Raw genomic sequence first — 19,659 nt, forward strand, 5'->3', positions numbered from 1 at the left:
GTCGCAAATGGTAAGGTTTCATTTTTTATGGCCGAGTAATATTCCATTGTGTGTATATATATATATATGTACCGCAGCTTCTTTATCCAGTCGTCTATTGATGGGCACTTAAGTTGCTTCCATTATCTTGGCTATTGTAAATAATGCTGCAAAGAGTATAGGGATGCGTGTATCTTTTCAAATTAGTGTTTTGGGTGTCTTTAGATAAATACCCAGAGTGGAATCGCTGGTTTATGTTTCTATTTAATTTTTTGAGGAACCTCCACGCTGTTTTCCATAGTGGCTGCACCAATTTGCAATCCAAGAGCAGTGCACAAGGGGTCCCGTTCTCCATGTCCTCGTGAGCACTTGTGTCAGTTGACTTCTTGATGGCCATTCTGACCAGTGTGAGGCGATATCTCATTGTGGTGGTAATTTGCAATTCTCTGATGATTGATTAGTGATGTTGAGCATCTTTTCACGTCTGTTGGCCTTCTGTATGTCCTCTTTGGATAAATGTCTCTTCAGGTGTTTTGCCCGTTTTTTTAAAGATATACATAACATATATACATATATATATATACACACATATATATGTGTGTGTGTGTGTGTGTGTGTATATATGTATATACATATATATATATATATATATATAAAATATATCTAGTATTGAGCTGTATGAGTTCTCATAGTTTTATTCTAATAGGTTTTTTGGTGGAATGTTTGGGGTTCTCTCTCTCTGTCATCTGCAAATAACGACAGTTCCATTTCTTCCTTTCCAGTTTAGATGCCTTTTACTTTTTCTTCTTTGGTTGCTGTGACTAGGACTTCCAGTACTACACTGAATAAAAGTAAAAGTGGTGAAAGTGGACATCCTTGACTTGATCCTGATCACAAAGAAAATGCCTTCATCTTTTCATCGTTGAGCGTGATGTTAGCTGTGGGTTTGACATACATAGCCTTCAGCATGCTAAGGTATGTTCCCTCTATCTCTACTTTGCTGAGAGCTTTTATCGTAAATAGAAGCTGGATTTTTCAAATACTATTCTATATCTACTGATATGATTTTTATACTTCATTGTTTGTGATGTATCACGTTAATTGACTTGTGGGTATTGAACCAACCTTGCATGCCAAGAATAAATCCCATAGTGATCTGTGGTTGGCTGCCACCTTGCTGAGCTTGGAGGCATGTGGGAGAGGCTAGCTACGAACCAAGGTCAATTGCCACTAGTGCCGGGACTGGGACCATTTAGCAAGAGGTACAGGGAAAGCTGAGGCCAGCTGCTGCCTATTTGGGGTGTGTGGACCTTAGAGAGGTTTCAGGAAAGTCCACAGGCTGTGCCAAGCTGACCGCTTGTGTAGAAGAGCTGCTGGAAGAGGTTCAGGCTGGTGGGAGAGCTGACCAGGGCCGGCCAACGGTGTGAGCCAGGTTAATGGAGACAGACACAGCACTGGCTGGGCAGGAGGAAGCACTAACAAAGGAACAGTGGCATTGGTGGCACTTCCATCCCTGAACAGAGTTGTCCCCCGTGCTACCCCTCTACCCCTCACCCTTAGGTTAATCTGTTTTCTCCTGTGTGTCCCTGGTACTTTTCGAGCTGTTGTCCCTTCACTGGAGCTCAGGGCGAGTGGGTTTGTGAGTGTGCGTGCGTGCGTGGTCCTCTTAAGGGAAGCGCCTCAGTCCCTAGCAGCCCCTCGTCTCACTCAGCCACCATCTCTGCTGGTTTTCACACCCACATGTTATGGGGACTCTTTTTTTAGCACTGGAGCCCTGGGCTGGGGAGCCCTCCTTCCTGTGGGGGGACCCCCACAACCGAGATGTCCCTCCCGATTCTTAACTGCCACACTGTGGATGTGGGACTGGCCCAGTCCGCATCTCTGCCCCTCCTACCAGTCTCGAGGTGGCCTCTTCTGTGTGTCCCCAGTTGTAGGATTTCTGTGCAGCTAGACTACAGGCAACTCCCAATGATGGCTGTTCCGTAGTTGTAATTTTGATGTGGCCATGAGAGGAGGTGGCACAGCGTCTACCTGCTCTGCCATTGTGACTGGGCAAAAATGCACCCTCAAGATTTCACAATAGATTTTTAGCTTGTGCTTCATGAACACCCTAAAATAACAAGCTTTTGTACTGTGTGGTTTAACAGAAATTCTCAAAACACCTATTATCTGACAAAATATTTTTGAATATTGTCCTGAAACATTCCTCGTTCGTGAAATTGTCAGTTTTGCGAGGCTGGAGAGTGTTCACGGTCTGTGCCAGGTTTCAAAGCTGTTGTCGGTGCAGCCTTTTCTTCCTTGATCTCGGACTTGGTCTCTAACCGTCAAACACAGAAGAAAGGAAACCTGTGTTAGTCATCACAGAGCCTGGGATCTGCTTCCTGCTGGAGCAGATGCCAACCTGTCCCACATGGAGGAATGGCATGAAGTGGCCCTCTAGCCGTCAGGTCCGCACGCTCTCGGGGAGAGCGGGGGCATGGCAAGAGGAAGCACCGCACAGGGCGAAGTATCTGTTACACCCCAAGTCAGTGGCAGAGGGCTCTCTGTGCATGGCCCTGTGCAGTGGATGCCGGGGCTGAGAGTCCGAGGAGCAGCGAGCAGCCTGTCCCTCCGTGTCAGACTTTTCTAGCTGGCGAGCTGCAGCGCTTGCTCATCTTTGACCACGCTCTCCACGTGTTAAATGCCTGAAAGGCTCTGGGACACGATGGATGGGCCAGCCGTGGTTCCTGGCATCGAGCTTCTATTCTAGTGAGGGGAGATGAAATCTGGCCATTTCAGAGACGGAAATCTAATGTGGTGAGCCGGGAGGAGGGAGTGGCCTCCCAGAGGAGGTGACCTGTGGGCTGAGCCCTGAGGAAGGAGGCAGACACAGCAGGCATGGAGGCAAGGACGGTCGGAACACAGCAGCTGGAGGCGACGTCAGAGAGCAGCACGGGCCACGTCACAGATTCAGATCTAAGCGCAGCAGGAAGCCACAGGAGGACACGCTGTGACCCTGACCCGAGAAAAGATGACTCGGGCTACTGTGCAGAGGAGGGTCGACTGTCCGGGCCGCGCTGACCCAGGTAGGAGCCGGGTGTCTGGACGAGGCAGGGCCTGGTGACATGGAGCATCAGAGGCAGTCGCGCTGTTTTGCAGAGACTCACTCAGCTCTTATAAAATACAGCCCCGTCTCCTTCACTGCCGCTTGTCTGAGCCCTTGTTCCCACCCTCTCCTGTCCTTCGTCAGCCTGCTGTCACCTGGCTGCTGCGCGCCCCTCTCTTAGTCACCAAGCAGAAACACCCTTACTCTGGTCATGTGGCACCAAACATAGCCGATGTTTCCCTGGTTGGTGGAGTTTGTCTCGGATGACAATGTCAGCCACTGCCCCTCTGTGAAACTCGGGCCCATGTCATGCACCTCTGCCCTTTCCTGGGTGGCTTCTGATTTCTCTGGCCTAATCTTTTTCCTAAAAGGACTCGACCCATTTTTTAAATTTAAAGAGTTATGTAATGTAGACCTGAAAAGCGACCCCTTGATCACCTCTTCCAGGAAACCGCGCCTGCGCAGTCACCCCGGTTCCTGTGGCGTGAGATACATGTGTCGGGTACCAACACCCTAAAGCGACCTTTGCTCAGCTTTTCAAAGTCCCCAAAGCAATACAACTTCCAGAGAATGGGCTGGCGACATCAAACACCACAGAGAGAAAAGAGCAAAGTGACAGATGACGCGGTCCTCTGCACTAAAGTGACAGGCGTCCCATCACGTCAGAAATAGTCACCGGCATTCGGGCTGCTGCACAGAGCCACGCTCGCTGCTCGTGGTGTTCCCGTCACCACGTGCACTGGCAGTGGCTTCCAGATGATGAGTCCTGCCCTGATTTCACTGTTTGTGACGCACTAACACTTTGAAGCAGATCATCGTGAAGCGAGAAACTACGGTTTCTTAAAACGTGTTCACAAGGCTTCAGCTGGGGGTGTCAACAGTTTCCCCCAGGTTTTTCCAGAACTCGGAAGAGCCACCCCCATCACCTTCTAGCAAAGCGGGACGGTTCTTTGCCTCGTGACGGAGGAAACTGGTGATGACTGGGCAACCGAGAGAGGTGGTTCCCGCCGGGCAGGATGCACGACGGCCGTGGACACGCTCGTCTGCCGCCCGGGAGGCTTCACAGCCCCGTCTCACCGGGGCCCAGTTCTGCTCGATGGAGGCCAGCGGCTCCTCCTGTCCCTGACAGCCGCGCTTCTGGTTCTTCGGGCAGCTTCCTCAGGCCTTTCACAGGTGGCCGCAGCCTCACCGTGCTGCTGCGTCTTGTCCTTGGCTCTCGTGGCCTTTTCCGGGCAGGCGCTGTGAGGGGTCCCCTCCGTGCGCGCTCCACCTGCAGATTCGAGGCCTTGGCCTTGGAGCCTGTTTCCTGGGGCGACCGTCCTTTGCATCCAGCTCTGCTGCAGCCTCTGCAGTGCGGAACGTGCTCCCTCCTCTGACGGCGCCTTCACGCTGCTCCATGGGGAACAGCCGCGAACTGGGCGCTTCTCACCTGAGGCCCGTTACATGCGGTTTCCCTCTGCCTCCCCCACCGCTGCGCTCACCCGCCCAGCCGGTGTCCCCACTGCCGGTGTCCCCACAGCTTCAACTTACCTCCTCCTGCCTGTTCAGTGGGAGTACTCACTCGCCACACCTCTGTCCTCAGCCCTGTGGCCCTCTGCGCTCTTCAAGCTGGCCTCATCCGATGTATCCAGTGTGGTGACAACTTTCCCAGCATCTGTTAACGCCAACCCCTTAGGGCCAGCACCCTGCTCGGTATCACGGTGCCAGCCTGTTCACGTGACCATAAAAGCTACACTTAGCCCTCGATCATCTTCCCCGAAGCCACCCCACCAGCACGCCCCGACTGTCGGTGCCACCGCTGTCCACCTGGAGGACGGTCACGCTCTAGCGCTCCTACTTCCCACGGGCGCCCCGCCATTCTCCAGGGCGCCAACTCGCAGTCAGGTCCCAGTGCTGTCCCGGACCTGGACGTGCACGCTGAGGCCCTCGGTGCTCCATCTGCATCTTGCCTAGAACTCTTTCCTTCGGGTCATCCCTGATGGCCCCAGGGACCCTCCCAGCCCTCCAGTCCCGCTGTGTGAGTGACAGGTACAGTTAACCAACTCAAACTACTCTTGGAGGCAGGGACTCTGGGCTGCCTCCCACCGCCCCCAGGAAGCAGGAGGGCAGGACAGAGGAACCAGGGCGTCTCCGCTGGGGACTGCAGCCCCTCCAGGCCCCCGTGGCCTCAGAGCGGTGAGTGTCCCCTCAGAGCCGCCGAGAACCGAGCCTTCTGTTTCCCACCGGGACCAACCCTGACACAGGAAGGTAAGACAGTCAGGTTCTGAAATAAATTATTACATCACTCTTGACAGTATAAGTTACTATAATCGTGTAAAAATATTTGATGATGTTTTACGATAACATTTTATGATTAAAAAATCCATGTTAGCCTTTAAAACAAACGGAGGGAGGAAAAATAAAAAGAAAAGATAAACACCCTACTTAGGTAGTTCACAAATTTTTCTCATGAATAACGCTGTGATGAACATCTTCAGGAATGTACGTTAGGTCAACTGCACTGTAGCAACTGACTGGTCTTTTAAGTAAACTTTTTATTTGGGGATAATTTCAGGTTTACAGAAAAGCTGCAGAGATGACACAGAGTCCCCACACCCACTTCCTCGTCTCCACTAGCATTAGCATCTTCCCGATCTTCCCGAGCACACAGCTGCCAGGACTAAGGTGAACTTCGGAGCGTCACTGTGCCCTGCCGGCTGTTTCGGACTCCGCCGGCTGGCTCAGCGGGGAGGTCGTTCTGCTCCTGGTGCCAGCCCGAGGCAGCACGCCGATCGGGTCATCTCCGCCTCCCGAGTCTCCTCTGGTCCGTGACAGTATCTCAGGTTTGCCTCGTTCTTCATGCCCTTGACAGCTTTGACAGTTTCAGTCTTCATTATGTTCAGGTTTTCCTTAAAGATTTTCAGTGCACTGAACATGTGTATATAATAGCTATTTTTAATACCACTGCCTGCTGATTCTGTCATCTCTTCATTTCTAGGCCTGTTTAATTGATCTTTTCCTGCTGGTTCACAGGTTACATTTTCCTGCCTTTTCAATGTCTAGCGGTGGTTATCGGAGCCCAGGGTCCCTGCTCTCAAGCCGATTCTGTTGTTGCCCTTGAGTGTTACTTTATTCTGGTGGCACCTGAGTTACCTGAGAATGAGTTTCCTCCCTTTGAAGCCTCTTCTTTAAGCATTGTCAGGATGTGTCTGATTCACCCCGCCACTGACGTAAGGCCCCCTGGGGAGCACACTGGGTGCCTTGGGCCTTCAGTGAGGGACTTGGCCAGTTCCAGCCTCATGGGACCTTTGGGAGTGGCTCTAGTACATGTTTTCTTGTTCTCAGCTGGGTGTCATGGAGTCACGCTTTACCTGCGACTGGCTGACACACGGCCAGACTCAGAGACCCCATGCACGCTTCCGGACCCTCTCTCTGCCAGCTCCGCCCTCGCCCGCAGGCTGTGCTGCCCATTCCAGCCACTCCGGCCTCTCTGAACTCCATTCTCTGTCTCAATTCAGCAAGCCCAGCAGCCTTTTTGGGGTTCCCCTCCCTGCACAGCAGGCTGAAATGCACGTGGGCTCACCGTGTCTCTTGTTCACTGTGCTGCAGTCCCACGTCTGCAGAGTTGTTTCGTGTACTTTTTCTACTTTTCTACTTGTTTGACGCAGAACGACAAGTATAGATGCCGTTACTCCCTCCTGGCCAGAGGCAGAATTCTCACTTCGGATTTAGAAGTTTTTCTTGTCGAACTCAATTTCGTTTAAAGGCTTTGTCATACTTCTTGGCCCCACGTTCAACTTCTGAAATTATTTTTTAAACTTCTAATTCTTGAGTTCTGTCATATTTGAGTTTTCAAATCCTGCTTCAGGTGGTCATTTCCTGTTCGTGTCGCGTAGCTTGATCGGTTCTGCGAGCGCGTCCCCTCATCGCCTCAGCTTTATTCGCCCCGCCCCCATCCTCGTCATATTTACAGACCGCGGCTGCAAATACAAGGGCTGTAAACAGGGATGATTTCTAAGGAACTATGACTGTTTTTAACCTCCATGTCCGAATTCCTAAAGGCCCGACGGGGCAGGATGTGCTGTTCCCCCATCTGGCAGAGCTGGGGCTAACAGTGAATGAGCTGCGGAGGGCCGTGGAGGCTGGTGCTAAGGACAGACGGCCCACTCTGTCTGCACCTGTGTAGCCTGGCCCTGTCTGAGCAGGAGCGGGCGGAGCGGGCAGAGGTTACCAGGCTAGCATTGCTGCCCGCAACACAGACCAGCACGGTGACCAAACCAAATGTACCTTCCAAAGGTGGAAAAATCGGGGTACAAATGGAAAGAGAAAACTAGTAACTGAGCTTAAAGGAATGAATAAGTGGGTTGTGTCATGTAATGAGAGAAACCTAGTATCATAGTAGCACCTCAAGAACGTGAGCTGTTGTCACTAGCTTGATTACACCCGAGGCCTGAAAGGGCGGAGTCATCCAGCTCAAACCACTCCTGATTTGGGAAGCTGCCCAGATGGAACAGAAGCCTGTGGACCCGGAGGGGCATTTTAATGTAATACAGTGATGGCTGGTGTTACGAATGACTGAGTGACACCCCAGCGATGTGCCACCGTCTGACTTGTATAGTTGTTTTGCTATTAGAGGTCCACGTCCCAAAACCAGAGGGTAAACTGTGACCCTGATTTACAGTAAGAAACGCGTATGTGGTCTTTGTCGCCATTTCTGGCACAGCTCCTAAAACCCTTGGAATTTGCTCAATCACAGGACTGAGAAAGGTGTGTCATGTTAATACGGTACAGGGGCTGGGGAAACGGGGGGAGCAGTGGAGCCGACCATGGGTGAGAGGGCGGGAACTTTCACCGCCCACCCCCCATCCGGGCAAGGAAGGGGCTGATTTACTCCATCGTGCATGTGATGAAGCCTCCATAACCGAGGGAGGCCCAGGCTGGGAGGGCTCCCGGGTGAGTGGGCACGTGGCAGCTCCTCGCCCCTTCCAACACCGTGGCTGCCTCATCGCCTCCCTCTGCATGTTCCTTTCTGTCTTCTCTCACACGCTTTTGTCATGAGCAGGCAGACGCTAAGTGACCTGATTCCCAGAGTCCTGAAAGCCACTCTAGCATGTTAACTGAACCTGAAGGGTGGGGTCCCGTGTCAGAAGCGTGGGTGGCACCCTGGACTTGCTGGCACCTGACTAGGCATGGGGCAGGCGTCTTGTGGAACTGAACCCTCGGACTCCGGGACCCGGTGCTGTCTCCAGGTAGACCGGGTCCCAGCTGAGAAGCGCAGGACGCCCAGCTGGTGTCTGAGAACCGCCTGGCGTGGGGAGAACTCTGCATGTCTGGGGACCGGAAGTGTGACAGCGAGGCGTTCTGAGCAGTGAAGACGACCCACAAACAGGTAGACAGAACTGGGTTTTTCTAAGACAGCTTTTTTCGTTCTCATAGTAACCTTGTATGGGACTTGACCTTGACCCTCTTCTGTTGCTCATCCATGAGTTCAGTTTTGCTGAAGCGTGAGGAGGGATGGTTTGAACAGCAGCTCCCCACAGGGCGCCGCCTCCTAACTTGTGTGGTCCCGGCAGCACGGTGGCTTGCCGCGACACGCCTGGCTTCGCGTCCCTCCTCCACCTCCCCAAGTTTTACCTTTCTCTTTTTTCCCTGGCCTGCTCAGTTTTCATCCCATTCCAGCAGCAGTCTGTGCTCCCGCCGGGACCCTGGCCTACAAAGCAGGCCTGGAGAGAAGTTTCAAGTGTCCCCAGGACTGGGATGCTCCCGCCCTCACACTCACCCACGGGGCTCACTGCTGCTCTCAGATGCACCCCCACTTCCCTGTTAAAAACCTGCTGCCTGCGTCGGGTTCTCTTACTGGGCACTGGTGCGCACAGAGGCTGTGTGCTGGAACTCACGTGAAACCATCTGTGCCTGGACTTTTCTTTGTGGGAAGGTTTTTAAACTACAACTGTAATTGGTTTAATACACGGGCTGTTTCTGGAGGGAAGCTGGGTAGTTTGCTTCTGCTCCCTTTTGCTGTCACGCAAGTGTTGATAACACACAGGTCTTACGGTTACTAAGTCTCCCCAACCCACTTTATTATAGAGCCTGTGGGGTTACCCTGTCGCCTGGCTGCTTTGTGAATGCTGCGGGCACTGACGGCGGAGCACACAGCTGTGCCACGACGACCTCCTCTGCCACTTCCTCAGAACCCAGGTAAGTCCCTTTTTACTTATGCCATTTTCATGGGTGTGAAGTAGCATCTGATTGTGGTTTTAGTTTGCATTGCCCTGATGACTGCGACATTGAACACCTTTTTACTTGCTGAGCCGTTTATACGTCTTTGCGTCGAGTATTGGGTCCATTTTAAAAACCGGGTTGTCTTTATGCTGAATTTTAAGCACTGTTTCTACGTTCTGGATACGAGTCTATGGCTCACCTAATCAATCATTTCCCGTCCTCCTGCGTTTTCCCCCTTGGCTGTACGACCCATTCTGGAGTCGTCCCTGTGTACGGCGTAAGGCTTCATGCCCGTCCGTGGGGACGTGAAGCTGTCCGGGCGCCGTCTCTCACGAGGAGTTTTCCCTTGACTCGTGTTGGCTCCTTTGCTGAAAATCAGTTGCCAAATATGTGCGGGTCTGTTTCCGTTCCGCCAGTCTATTCGTTATCCAATAGCCGGCGTCATGGCCAGTCTTAAACTTGTGCAAGCCTTCCAACTTCATCCTTCCCAAAATTATTTTTGCCGCTCAGTTGTATGCATGTCCATGTAAGTTTGAATATTAGATGGTGAAGTATAAAAAGCCTGCTGGGATTTTGATGGAGGATAGAATGTAAATCTGTAGGTCAAATTGTGGAGAATTAACATCCTAACAATACTGACTTTCCTAATCCATAGACATAGTATAGCTCTGCATTTATTTAGGTTGTCTTTTATTTTTTCTCAGCAATGTTTCGTACTTTCTATTCATATATTTGATACTACTGCAAATTGCAATTACAATGCCATTACTTTCAATTTTGAATTGTTCGTTGCTACCGTATAGAAGTACAATTCAGTTTTATATCGACCTTTTATTTTGTGCCCCTAATAAACTTCCTTTTACTATTTATGTCATAGTATTTTTGAAAACTCACTGATTTTCTACACGCTCGATCACAGTCTTGGTTCTAGTTCTTCCTTTCCAAATGTATAAGACCTTCGCCACACATGTGGAATGCAGCGGTAAGGTGAGCACAGGCATCCTTGCCTTGTTCCTACTCGTCTTTTTTTCTTTCGACGAGACTGTCATTTTCAGAGATGTCATTTATCGTGTAGAGGAATTTTCCATTTTTAGTTTGCTGAGTTTTTAGCATGTGTTGAATTTTGTCATAGTTGTTTCCTGCAAGGTTAACAGGCCTTTCCTCCTGTACTGTAAACTATACTAATTGGTGCTGTAACACTGAAGCAGCTTTCTATTCTTAGGATCAAACCCACTTTTCATCAGCCATCACCCTTTCTACATATTGCTGGGTTTGATCTGCTGATGTGTTTAAGGGAGTGTTGCTTCTGTATTCATGAAGGACACTGGCCGGTAGTTTTCTGGTGTATTGCTTTTAAAATTGCTCATATCATCAAAATTTCACAGAAGTTTGTGTACTGGTATAGTTTTTTCCTCCACTGTTTGATAGAATTCATTGATGAAACCATCTGTGCCTGGAGTTTTCTTTGGGGGAAGATTTTTAAACTACAAATTAAATTTATCTGTTTCTATAGGAAAGTTGGGTAATTTGTTTCAAAGAATCTGTCCATTTAATCTATTGGCATAAAGTTGGTCATAATCCATATCCTTTTTGTAAAAACAATTTTTTAAAGCAGTTTTAGCTTCACAGTAAAATTGACCAAAGTATAGAACACGCCCCCCGTTCCCCCACCATCAACATCCGGCATCAGTGGTAGCGTGTCACCACTGACGCACTTGTGATACGTCACCGTCCCGTCTACTTTGGTGTTGTACAGTCTGTGGGTTCTGATGTACAATGACATGTGTCCACCATTATAATGTCATACGCAACAGTTCCGCTGCCCTAATGATCCTCTGTACTCTGCCTACTCATCTCACTCTCCTGATCTCTTACTGCTGCCATGGTTTGTGTTTTCCAGAACGTCATGTAGCTGAAATCATACAGTACATAGTCTTTTCAGATTGGCTCCTCAAGTTTCCTTTTCTTTTGGACGCTGACTCTATTGCCTGGATGGACCACAGTTTATCCATTCAGCTACTGAAGGACATCTTAGGTACTTCCAAGTTTGGGCAGTTAGGGATGAAACTGCTGTAAATAAGATTTTTGTGTGGGTGTAAGTTTTCAGTTCCTTTGGGCACATACCAAGAGGCTTGATTGTTGTATCATGTGGTAAGATTTAGTTTTCTAAGAAACCATCAAATCATCTTCCAAAATGGCTGTACCGTTTAGGTTCCCAGCAGTGACGACTGAGTTCCTATTGCTTTTTGTTCTTTTTAACATCTGCGGAATGTCTGATAAGACTGCCAATCTTTACTGATGTTAGCAATTTGTGTCTCTTTTTGGACTAGAGGTAGTTTTAGCAGTTTGATACTCTTAATCCAGTTGTTTTCTGTTCCATTAAGGTGGAAGTATAAATCGCTAATTTTAAACAGTGCTATAAATTTCTCAAGCACTGAGCTGCGGCCTACAAACTTTGCAATGTTGTGTTTTTAGTCAGTTCAAAATAGCCTTTTGATTTCTTTGACCCATGGGCTACTGGGAAGTATGTCACTTGTAGATTTTCAAATATTCAAAAAATTTCCAGTTATCTTTATTATTGGTTTCTAATATATAATTTTCATTAGTTGAACTTGTATAAATTGTTTAACATTCGGGAACATAATCTAACCTGATAATTGTTTCGTGTGTACATGGATGATTCTGTTCTTACTGGATGAGGGAGGGTTCCATAAATGTTAATTATGTCAACTTAACTCTCCTGACTGCGATCGCCTGTCTACCTGTTTCATCAGTTATTGAGGTACGGTGAAGTCTCATTACGGTTGTGGATAATGTCTCCCCTGGCAGTTATGATTGACCCGTTTTGGTGGTATGTATTTTGAAGTTCTGTTCTTAGCTATATAAATGTTTGAGATTGTTTCCTCTTAAAGAATTGACAAATAATAATATAGTTACTCCAGATGTCTTCCAAGTAGTGTTCATCATGCGTATTTTGCCCATCTTTTTTGTGTCTTCATATTTAAAGTGAGTTTCTCATAGGCATATAGTTGGGTCTTGCATTTTTATCCAAGCTAACAGTGGCTGCCTTATAAAGGGGGGCATTTAATTTATATTTAATGAGAGCATTGATTTCATTGGGTTTAAATCTACCATCTTGCTGTTTTGTTTTCTGTTATGTACCACCTGGTCTTTAAAGTTGAATGACTCACAGAAAGTTTAAGATATAGACAGACTCTAGCATGGTCCTAATTGGGTGCTTAAGCTGCTGTGGTTCAAGATAAAAATAACAAAGTACCCCATAGAACTCTGTCTCTGAGATGTAATACTTTATAGCTGAGCATTTAGTATATACAGATGATTCCTAAATTTATATCTCAACTTGACATAGATATGAGATCTTGACCTCTGTATCCAACAGCCTACTTAACTCTACTTGGATGTTTCACAGGCAACTCTAAAGTCAAGAAATCCACATAATTCAAGCTAAGAAACTGAGAAACTTACCTACCTTGCATACTGGTTCATCAGCTGACTCCAAGTGTATTTCTTACCATGTGTCGCATACATAGGACAGCTCAGACTTGAGGCCCCAATATGAGATAGGTAAATAATTAAAAGGATCCTTTATTTTAAGTGTAGCTAGTACCATAATTCATCAAAATAATTTATAAGTTAACTGCTTCTTAAATACGATCTTATAAATGCCTCTTGAAGTTAAGTCATGTGGATTCAGTTTGTGTAAAATTAACTGTCTCTTACGAAGTCTTCTAAGAAAGGAAATCAAGCCCAGTTCCCGATCAGATCAGTGCCATTCCAGCATTAAAGGGGATTAAAAAGCGTAATTTGAATAGACCTAGCAATGTCCTGAATGTTTCCCTTCTGTACAAACCTCTTTAAAGTAAAACTATATTCTGGTTTCCTCCCATAAGCAAGACCTCCTTCCTGAACAGCAGCTCGGAAATGACCTATCTTGGCGAGACACTTCTTCACCTCCTGAGGGCCACATGGTGCTCCAGTCTCTAGCACATCTGCTGTCTCACCTCATCTTCCCAGGCATCTCCATAGGACAAGCACGATGAATCACCATCCAGCCACGGCCTCCGTCTTAACCTTCCAAATGCCACTGCTGTGAGGAAGAGCCATCACAGATTGCCATAGCAACATAGCCTTTGTGACTCAGTGGATCAACTACTCGCAGGCACTGTCCAACCGACACCTGGTACAGCCGATTATTTTTCTGGAAGAAAAAAATTCCACCAGTTATGTGTGTCAACTTAAAACACAGACCATGGTAAAGAAGCTACAGTAATCCAGAAGAGACGTGGAACGTTTAAGGTTGCTTGCGGGATGCCACAAACTCGGAACTACCTTCTACAAGGTACAGTGAGTCCATCTGTCATGCTCCCTCACTTAGCCCCTTCTGTCTCCTCCCCATCATCGCTAAGCAAGCTGCTCACCCCAAAGGTCCACTGCTGGGACCCTCCTGATCCGTGGCACTTCATGAGGCGGGGTGGGTCTGAGGAGCGGGTTTCTGACATATCCAGGCACAGGAGATTACTTAAAATCAATTCATGCTCTTCATTATAAATCCATATCTAAGGAAGAAAATAAAAGATCATAACCTCAAGTCCTAGCTACAGCAATCAGACAAGATAAACTCACAGTATTATAATAAATCACAAGTTGTAGGATACAGAATTGACATACAGAAATCTGTTGTTTCTTCACACCAGTAATGATCAAAATTAAGACAATAAACCCTTATATCAAAAAGAATAAAATACCTAAGAATAAATTTAACCAAGGAGGTAAAAGAACTGTACTCTGAAAAATGTAAGACACTGAAGAAAGTGGAAATACAAATAAATGGAAGGATTAATATTGTTAAGATATCCTTACTACCTAAAAAAATATACAGAGTTGATGCGATCCCTATGGCATTCTTCTCAGAATTAGAACTTGTAGTTCCATAAAACATTTAGGATTAAAGACCCCGAATAACCAAAGAAATCTTGAGAAATGAAAGAACAAAGTGGAGAAGTATCATGATCCCTAATATCAAACTACAAAGCTACGAAAATCAAAACAGTATGGTACTGGCATAAAAACTGACACACAGAGCAATGGAATAGCGAGCCCAGAAATAAATCCTTGCTTACACTGTCAATCTATGACAGAGGAGGCGAGATGTACAGCAGGGTAACAGTCTCTTCAATAAGTGGTGTTGGGGAAATTAGACCACGTTCTCATACCACATACAAAAATAAAATGGATTAAAAAGTTAATGTTAGTACTGAAATCATAAAACTTCTAGGAGAAAACACAGCAACATCTTTTTGGAAATATCTGTTCAAGCAAGGGAAGCAAAAGAAAAGGACATCAAACTAAAAACATTTTTGTATAGCAAAGGAAACCAATAAATGGAGGAGACAACCTACGAATGGGAGAAGGTATCTGCAAAGGATACCCTCAATAAAGGGTTAATATCCCCCCCCCAAAAAAATCCAATTAAAATAGGCACAGGACCTGAGCAGATATTCCTCCTAGAGGACATAGAGATGGACAACAGACATACGAAAAGATGCTCAACATCATTAATCAGAGAAATGCAAATTAAAACCACAATGAGATACCACCTCACACCTGTCATCAAAAAAAATCAAACAAGTGTTGGCAGGATGTACAGGGAACTCTCATGCACTGTTGGTGGGACTGTAAATTGGTGTAGCTATTATGGAAAACAGAAATATCATATGTGGGACCCAACAATCCCACTTCTGGGCATTTATCCAAAGAAGATAAAAACACTTATTCTAAAAGAAAGAGGCACCCCTGTGTTCACTGCGGCATCATTTACAGTAAGCCAAGGTATGGAAGCAACCTCACTGTCCATGACTGGACAACTGCATAAAGATGTGGTACACATACAATGGACAATTCAGCAATAAAAAATGAAATCTCACTATCTGTGACAACATGGATGGACCTAGAGGGTATTACGCTAAGTGAAATGAAATAAATCAGAGAAAGACAAATACCAATGAGCTCACTTATATGTGGAACCTAAAAAAAATGAACAAGAGCCAGAAACAGACCCACAAGTGGAGAACATGCTGATGGTTGCCAAGGGGGAGGGGGCAAAGTGCACTTCTTCGCCATTTCTAACAAACTTTCTATATAACTGAAAAGGACAAAATGCTCTGAACAAAGAACATGCTACTATGACAAACTGATCAGAGGTAGAAAAGTATGCAGAGACGAAAAGTTGTATTAGGTGATCTCTAGAATCATTCCCAACTTTTAATCCATATGATTTAAGGTTAGGTTAAAACACTGATGCCTGCCCCTCTCCCTCCTCAGGAAGGACCGGTGGCAGAGTCCCTTCACTAAAGGACACCTGCGGATGGGCTGCGAGCACAGAAGCCTCACTCACCTGATTTGGGTCGCTGTAGTCACACGCCTTAAGCACCACGAGGCCTCCTTTCTGACTTGGGCGGCCCTGGGCCACCAGACACTTGCCGGTCTGGAGGTGATAGAGCTGAAAAGGAAGACACTGCTCATGAAAGCCAGCAAGCAGACAGACCGAAGTCAGAAAACGCCCTGAAGAATGCTAGAAAAGGCTCTGGGTGAGATATGAGAATATTATTCCAGAGGCATGGATTCCAAAGGTCATAAAACAGCAGTTTTTACTCCTAGGTTCTAGCTTAGGCACATACGAGCATCGTGATTCAGGGTTACAGGGTACTTCAGCACTATCTGCAGGCAGTGTTAGTAGGAATTCTGCTTACGTGCTTATTAATCTACACAGAAGGAAAAAAACTATCATCTCTGCACTAAACCTTAAAATGATATTAAAGAAATAAGAACAAAAGGTGTAAAGCAAACAGCAAATAATTCAATGTAATACGCACGCTAAACTGGAGATAAATGCAGATTAGAAACGCCACAGGAATGCCAACAGTGAGATGCATGAAAGCAGATGACTTAGTCTGGGTAAAGGGGCTGAGGTATTTAGTGAGATTAGATCCATTAGGGCAAGCATAATGATGAGAAAGGATTTCAACCATGTGGACATACACTGGTACCCGTTTTGATGAGAAAACACCTAATAACGTCTTGATTTTTTTTTTTTTTTTGATCTTACAAGACAGAACAAGAAGGCTGAATTCCAGCCACTTAGTGGGTCAAAGAATGGCATGGTGAAAGAATCCAGAAAAGTGCCTTCTTGCACACGAGAGAAAGCTGGCAACAATTGATAACACCTACATTCAACTTTCAGAAAGCAAGTTCTAAGAAATTCAGGAAAAAGGTATGTTTTTCTGGCAAGGCCTCCAAAATTTAAGGGTGATTATAAAACTGAAGAAATGCTACAGGAAACAGAAGGGAACGTCTGAAGACACGTGGTGGATCGGCGGGCTTTCTAAGCTCAGATGACGGCCCAGAATGTGAACTTTCAGCAGATGTGAACTTTCGCCTCACACCACCACCGAGACCCTAGCCACCCGCACCTCCGGTCCGTGGTCAGTGCCCGAGCTGAAGCTGAACAGCGTCCAGCTGCCCCAGTTTCTCCTTTGTTTTCCTCATTGAATTTTATACTTACACTCTGCCTTTATTTGTATATTTATATGTATCCTCTAAGGAGCGAGCCTGTATATAACTCATAGAAGTCAAGCTCCCTTTACACTGGCAGGTAAAGAATCTTATTAACAGTGAAGATACTAAAATTTCTAAGGACTTACACCTGAGTGGAGAAAATTCTCATACTAAATATTGTTAGGTCTGCAATGACACTGTATCATACAACTCTGAAAAGATGACTTCCTTACCCTTCCACGCTGAAGGACTTTGGGACGTTTTGGCCCTCTGTTGATAAAAATGGGTTGCTGGGGTTTGGCATTGGGTCCAGATACCTGCATCTCTGGGTAAATATTATCCAAATACCATTTAAATGATTTACAACCCAACTTCTTCCTCAATTCAACACGCTCACTGATGTTCCCATAGCTTCTGGTCCTCAGGTCCGGTCTCAAGGAAAAATACTGCTCCTGAATTTAAAAGAAAATTGGAAAATAAGAGAATAGATTTTTAAAAATAAATATTATCAATTATACTGAGGTCCAAAGAACTGAAAAAATGGATTATGACCGAAAACATTTTTTACGCCAGTGTCTTCCTAATGTTGCAAAAAAAAAAAGGAAAGTTGTTACACAATCAGGTCCGTAATTGACAATGATAAGACATCTTAAATTGTAAGATGCACCCCAATTTTAGAAATGGCTAGACACGTAAAAACGTGTATCTTGGAATCAATGAAACAGGCTACCTAGGAGATTAGCACTTCTCAACCTGTCCGATGCAGGTGTTAAAAATGACTGAAGACACCAAGCAAGCAATATTTCTAGGAGTTATGTCTACTGCTAGTTACCATTTAGTTATATTTCAGATATTTAAAACCTTTAGTTAACTCACTAAAAATCACAATAACAAACCCATCACCCACTTACATTAATAACGTGCTTCAAACAAAAAAAACTTTAATGAGAACAGTGACGCCACTTAGTTTTTGCAAATCTTTTCAACGTCTGGCTAAAAAGTTAGCTGAATTCTCTTATCTATATTCAACCGGTTACTATAGGTTCTTAGGTTAAATATATTTCTAAAACAAGTTCATGAACATTTTTATAACTTGTAGATAATGATGGTTATTCTTTTGATACTACATTAAAACCCAGTAACTCTTAAAGGTCAGCCGCCAGGTAAAGCAGAAAGGCGTACCACGACTCTGCGCACTGCTGCATCAGGATCTGCCAGTCGCCCTGCTCTCTGAATGGGCATCTTACCACGGAGACTTTTATAACTTCATGCATCAGTCCTTTGGAAAGTACTGGTCCTGCCAGGCTGTGAAGTTCTTCCAAATACATAATACTCCAAAATTATATTCATAAATATCACTACCAGTCTCATCAGAAAGGATTTTAAGTACCGGGAGCTAACAAGCTCGTGGTGAAGGATACAAGTGTTCCAAAATTCTAATTTTCAACCTGAAAGCCTGAATGTGATCATTTACAGCAAACACTATAAGTTGTTCTCCTTGGAGTGACAGGCTCGGTTGGTTCGTTTTTGAAAGAAATGTCTGCCAGATTCGCAAATGTGAATCCCCATGGGTTTGAGAGTCATTCTCTTACATAAAAAGTGTTTCCTGGAAAAAAGGGGCTAGATCGGCTGTAACTCACACTGCACAGGTATTTCTCCTGGAGTCCACTGCTGTCTTCGGTACACAGCAAAGGCACCGTCTGTACGCCCGACATGAATACGGACACAGGACACCATGAGACACGCTGCGGTCTGATACGATTCATTTTCGCGACTTCGCCAAAGGCGTCTTGGATGGAACTGGCTTCGTTAACGCGCCCTGCTTCGCGCTGCTGTCTGTGCCGTCGGCGTGACGTCAGCATGGTGAGACGGCGAGTGCTGTTAACCTGGCCGTGAAGAGAGCACTGCCCAGCAGACCTCCTCGAGTGTGGGCCGTATTTTGAGAGCTTCCGTGTTACACAGTGATGATGCAAACATGCTGGACCTCGAAGGAGCCTCACAGGAGGGAAGAGGTCCACGGAGTCCCTGCTGTGACTCCCCGGCACGGTCAGTGTTTCATGCTCCTGTTCGCACAGCATGTGCTATGTTCCCTTCCACTAGCATCTACCTCCGCGTTAAACATTACTGTGCGCTCCCCTGAGTCATCTTTGTACCCCTCAAACCTAACACAGCCTGGTATATAGTAGGTGCTCAATAAAGGCTTGTTTAAAAGACTGTATGCAAATGTTCACAACAGCATTTTTCATAAGTCAAAAAATCTAAACTAAAATGTCCATCACATCATGAATGGATAAACAAAATGTGATATATTACTTGGCAGTAAAAACAAAGTACTGATAAATAACCTGGTATAATATAGATGAAGCTGAAAACATCCTTCTAAATGAAAGATGACAGTCACAAAAGAGCACACTATTATGAGATGCCATCTGTACAAAATGTCCAGAATAGGCAAATCTATAAAGTGAAAAGACAATCTGGCTGTCTAGAAGTGGGGGAGAGGCAGGGATGGTGGCTGAAAGATATGGAGTTTCTTTTTAGGGTGATAAAATGTTCTAAAAATGATTTGTGAATTACGCTTCAATAAAGCTGTTCCAAAGAAAATATTGCAAGCTACGTCTCACAGAGGAGATGGCAGGGAAGGCCACGTGTGTCGACTCGACTAGGGAAGCCGGGACCGGGTCACAGGGAAGCCCAGTGAGCAGAACGGAGCCAGACCAGGTTCTGTGGGAGCCACAGGAGAGGGACCAGAGGGAGTAACACCGAAGAGAGACAGAACTACTTCTGATGCTGACTACATCACCTCTGAGTGGTCACTT

At 46.2% G+C, this 19,659-nt stretch overlaps 1 protein-coding gene across 8 annotated transcripts in view; it reads right to left on the reverse strand.

The window, feature by feature from the left end:
- Positions 1–12,853: 12,853 nt before the first annotated feature.
- GALNT11 (polypeptide N-acetylgalactosaminyltransferase 11) overlaps positions 12,854–19,659 on the reverse strand; it is a 44,381-nt gene continuing 37,575 nt past the window's right edge. For 7 of the 8 annotated variants that reach the window (XM_039861237.1, XM_039861241.1, XM_039861242.1 and 4 more), the window contains exons 9-12: positions 17,074–17,292; positions 15,681–15,785; positions 13,705–13,842; positions 12,854–13,484 (exon numbers count right to left, since the gene is read on the reverse strand). In XM_039861237.1, coding sequence (XP_039717171.1) covers positions 13,353–13,484; positions 13,705–13,842; positions 15,681–15,785; positions 17,074–17,292 — 594 coding nt within the window. In that variant the 3' untranslated portion in view covers positions 12,854–13,352. Of the gene's footprint in view, positions 13,485–13,704; positions 13,843–15,680; positions 15,786–17,073; positions 17,293–18,135; positions 18,904–19,659 lie in introns of those variants that run through there. The other variant, XM_039861244.1, reaches the window with a different exon arrangement.

This window comes from Pteropus medius, unplaced genomic scaffold (assembly GCF_902729225.1).
Source record: "Pteropus medius unplaced genomic scaffold, Ma_sr-lr_union100, whole genome shotgun sequence".
Lineage (NCBI taxonomy): Eukaryota > Metazoa > Chordata > Mammalia > Chiroptera > Pteropodidae > Pteropus > Pteropus medius.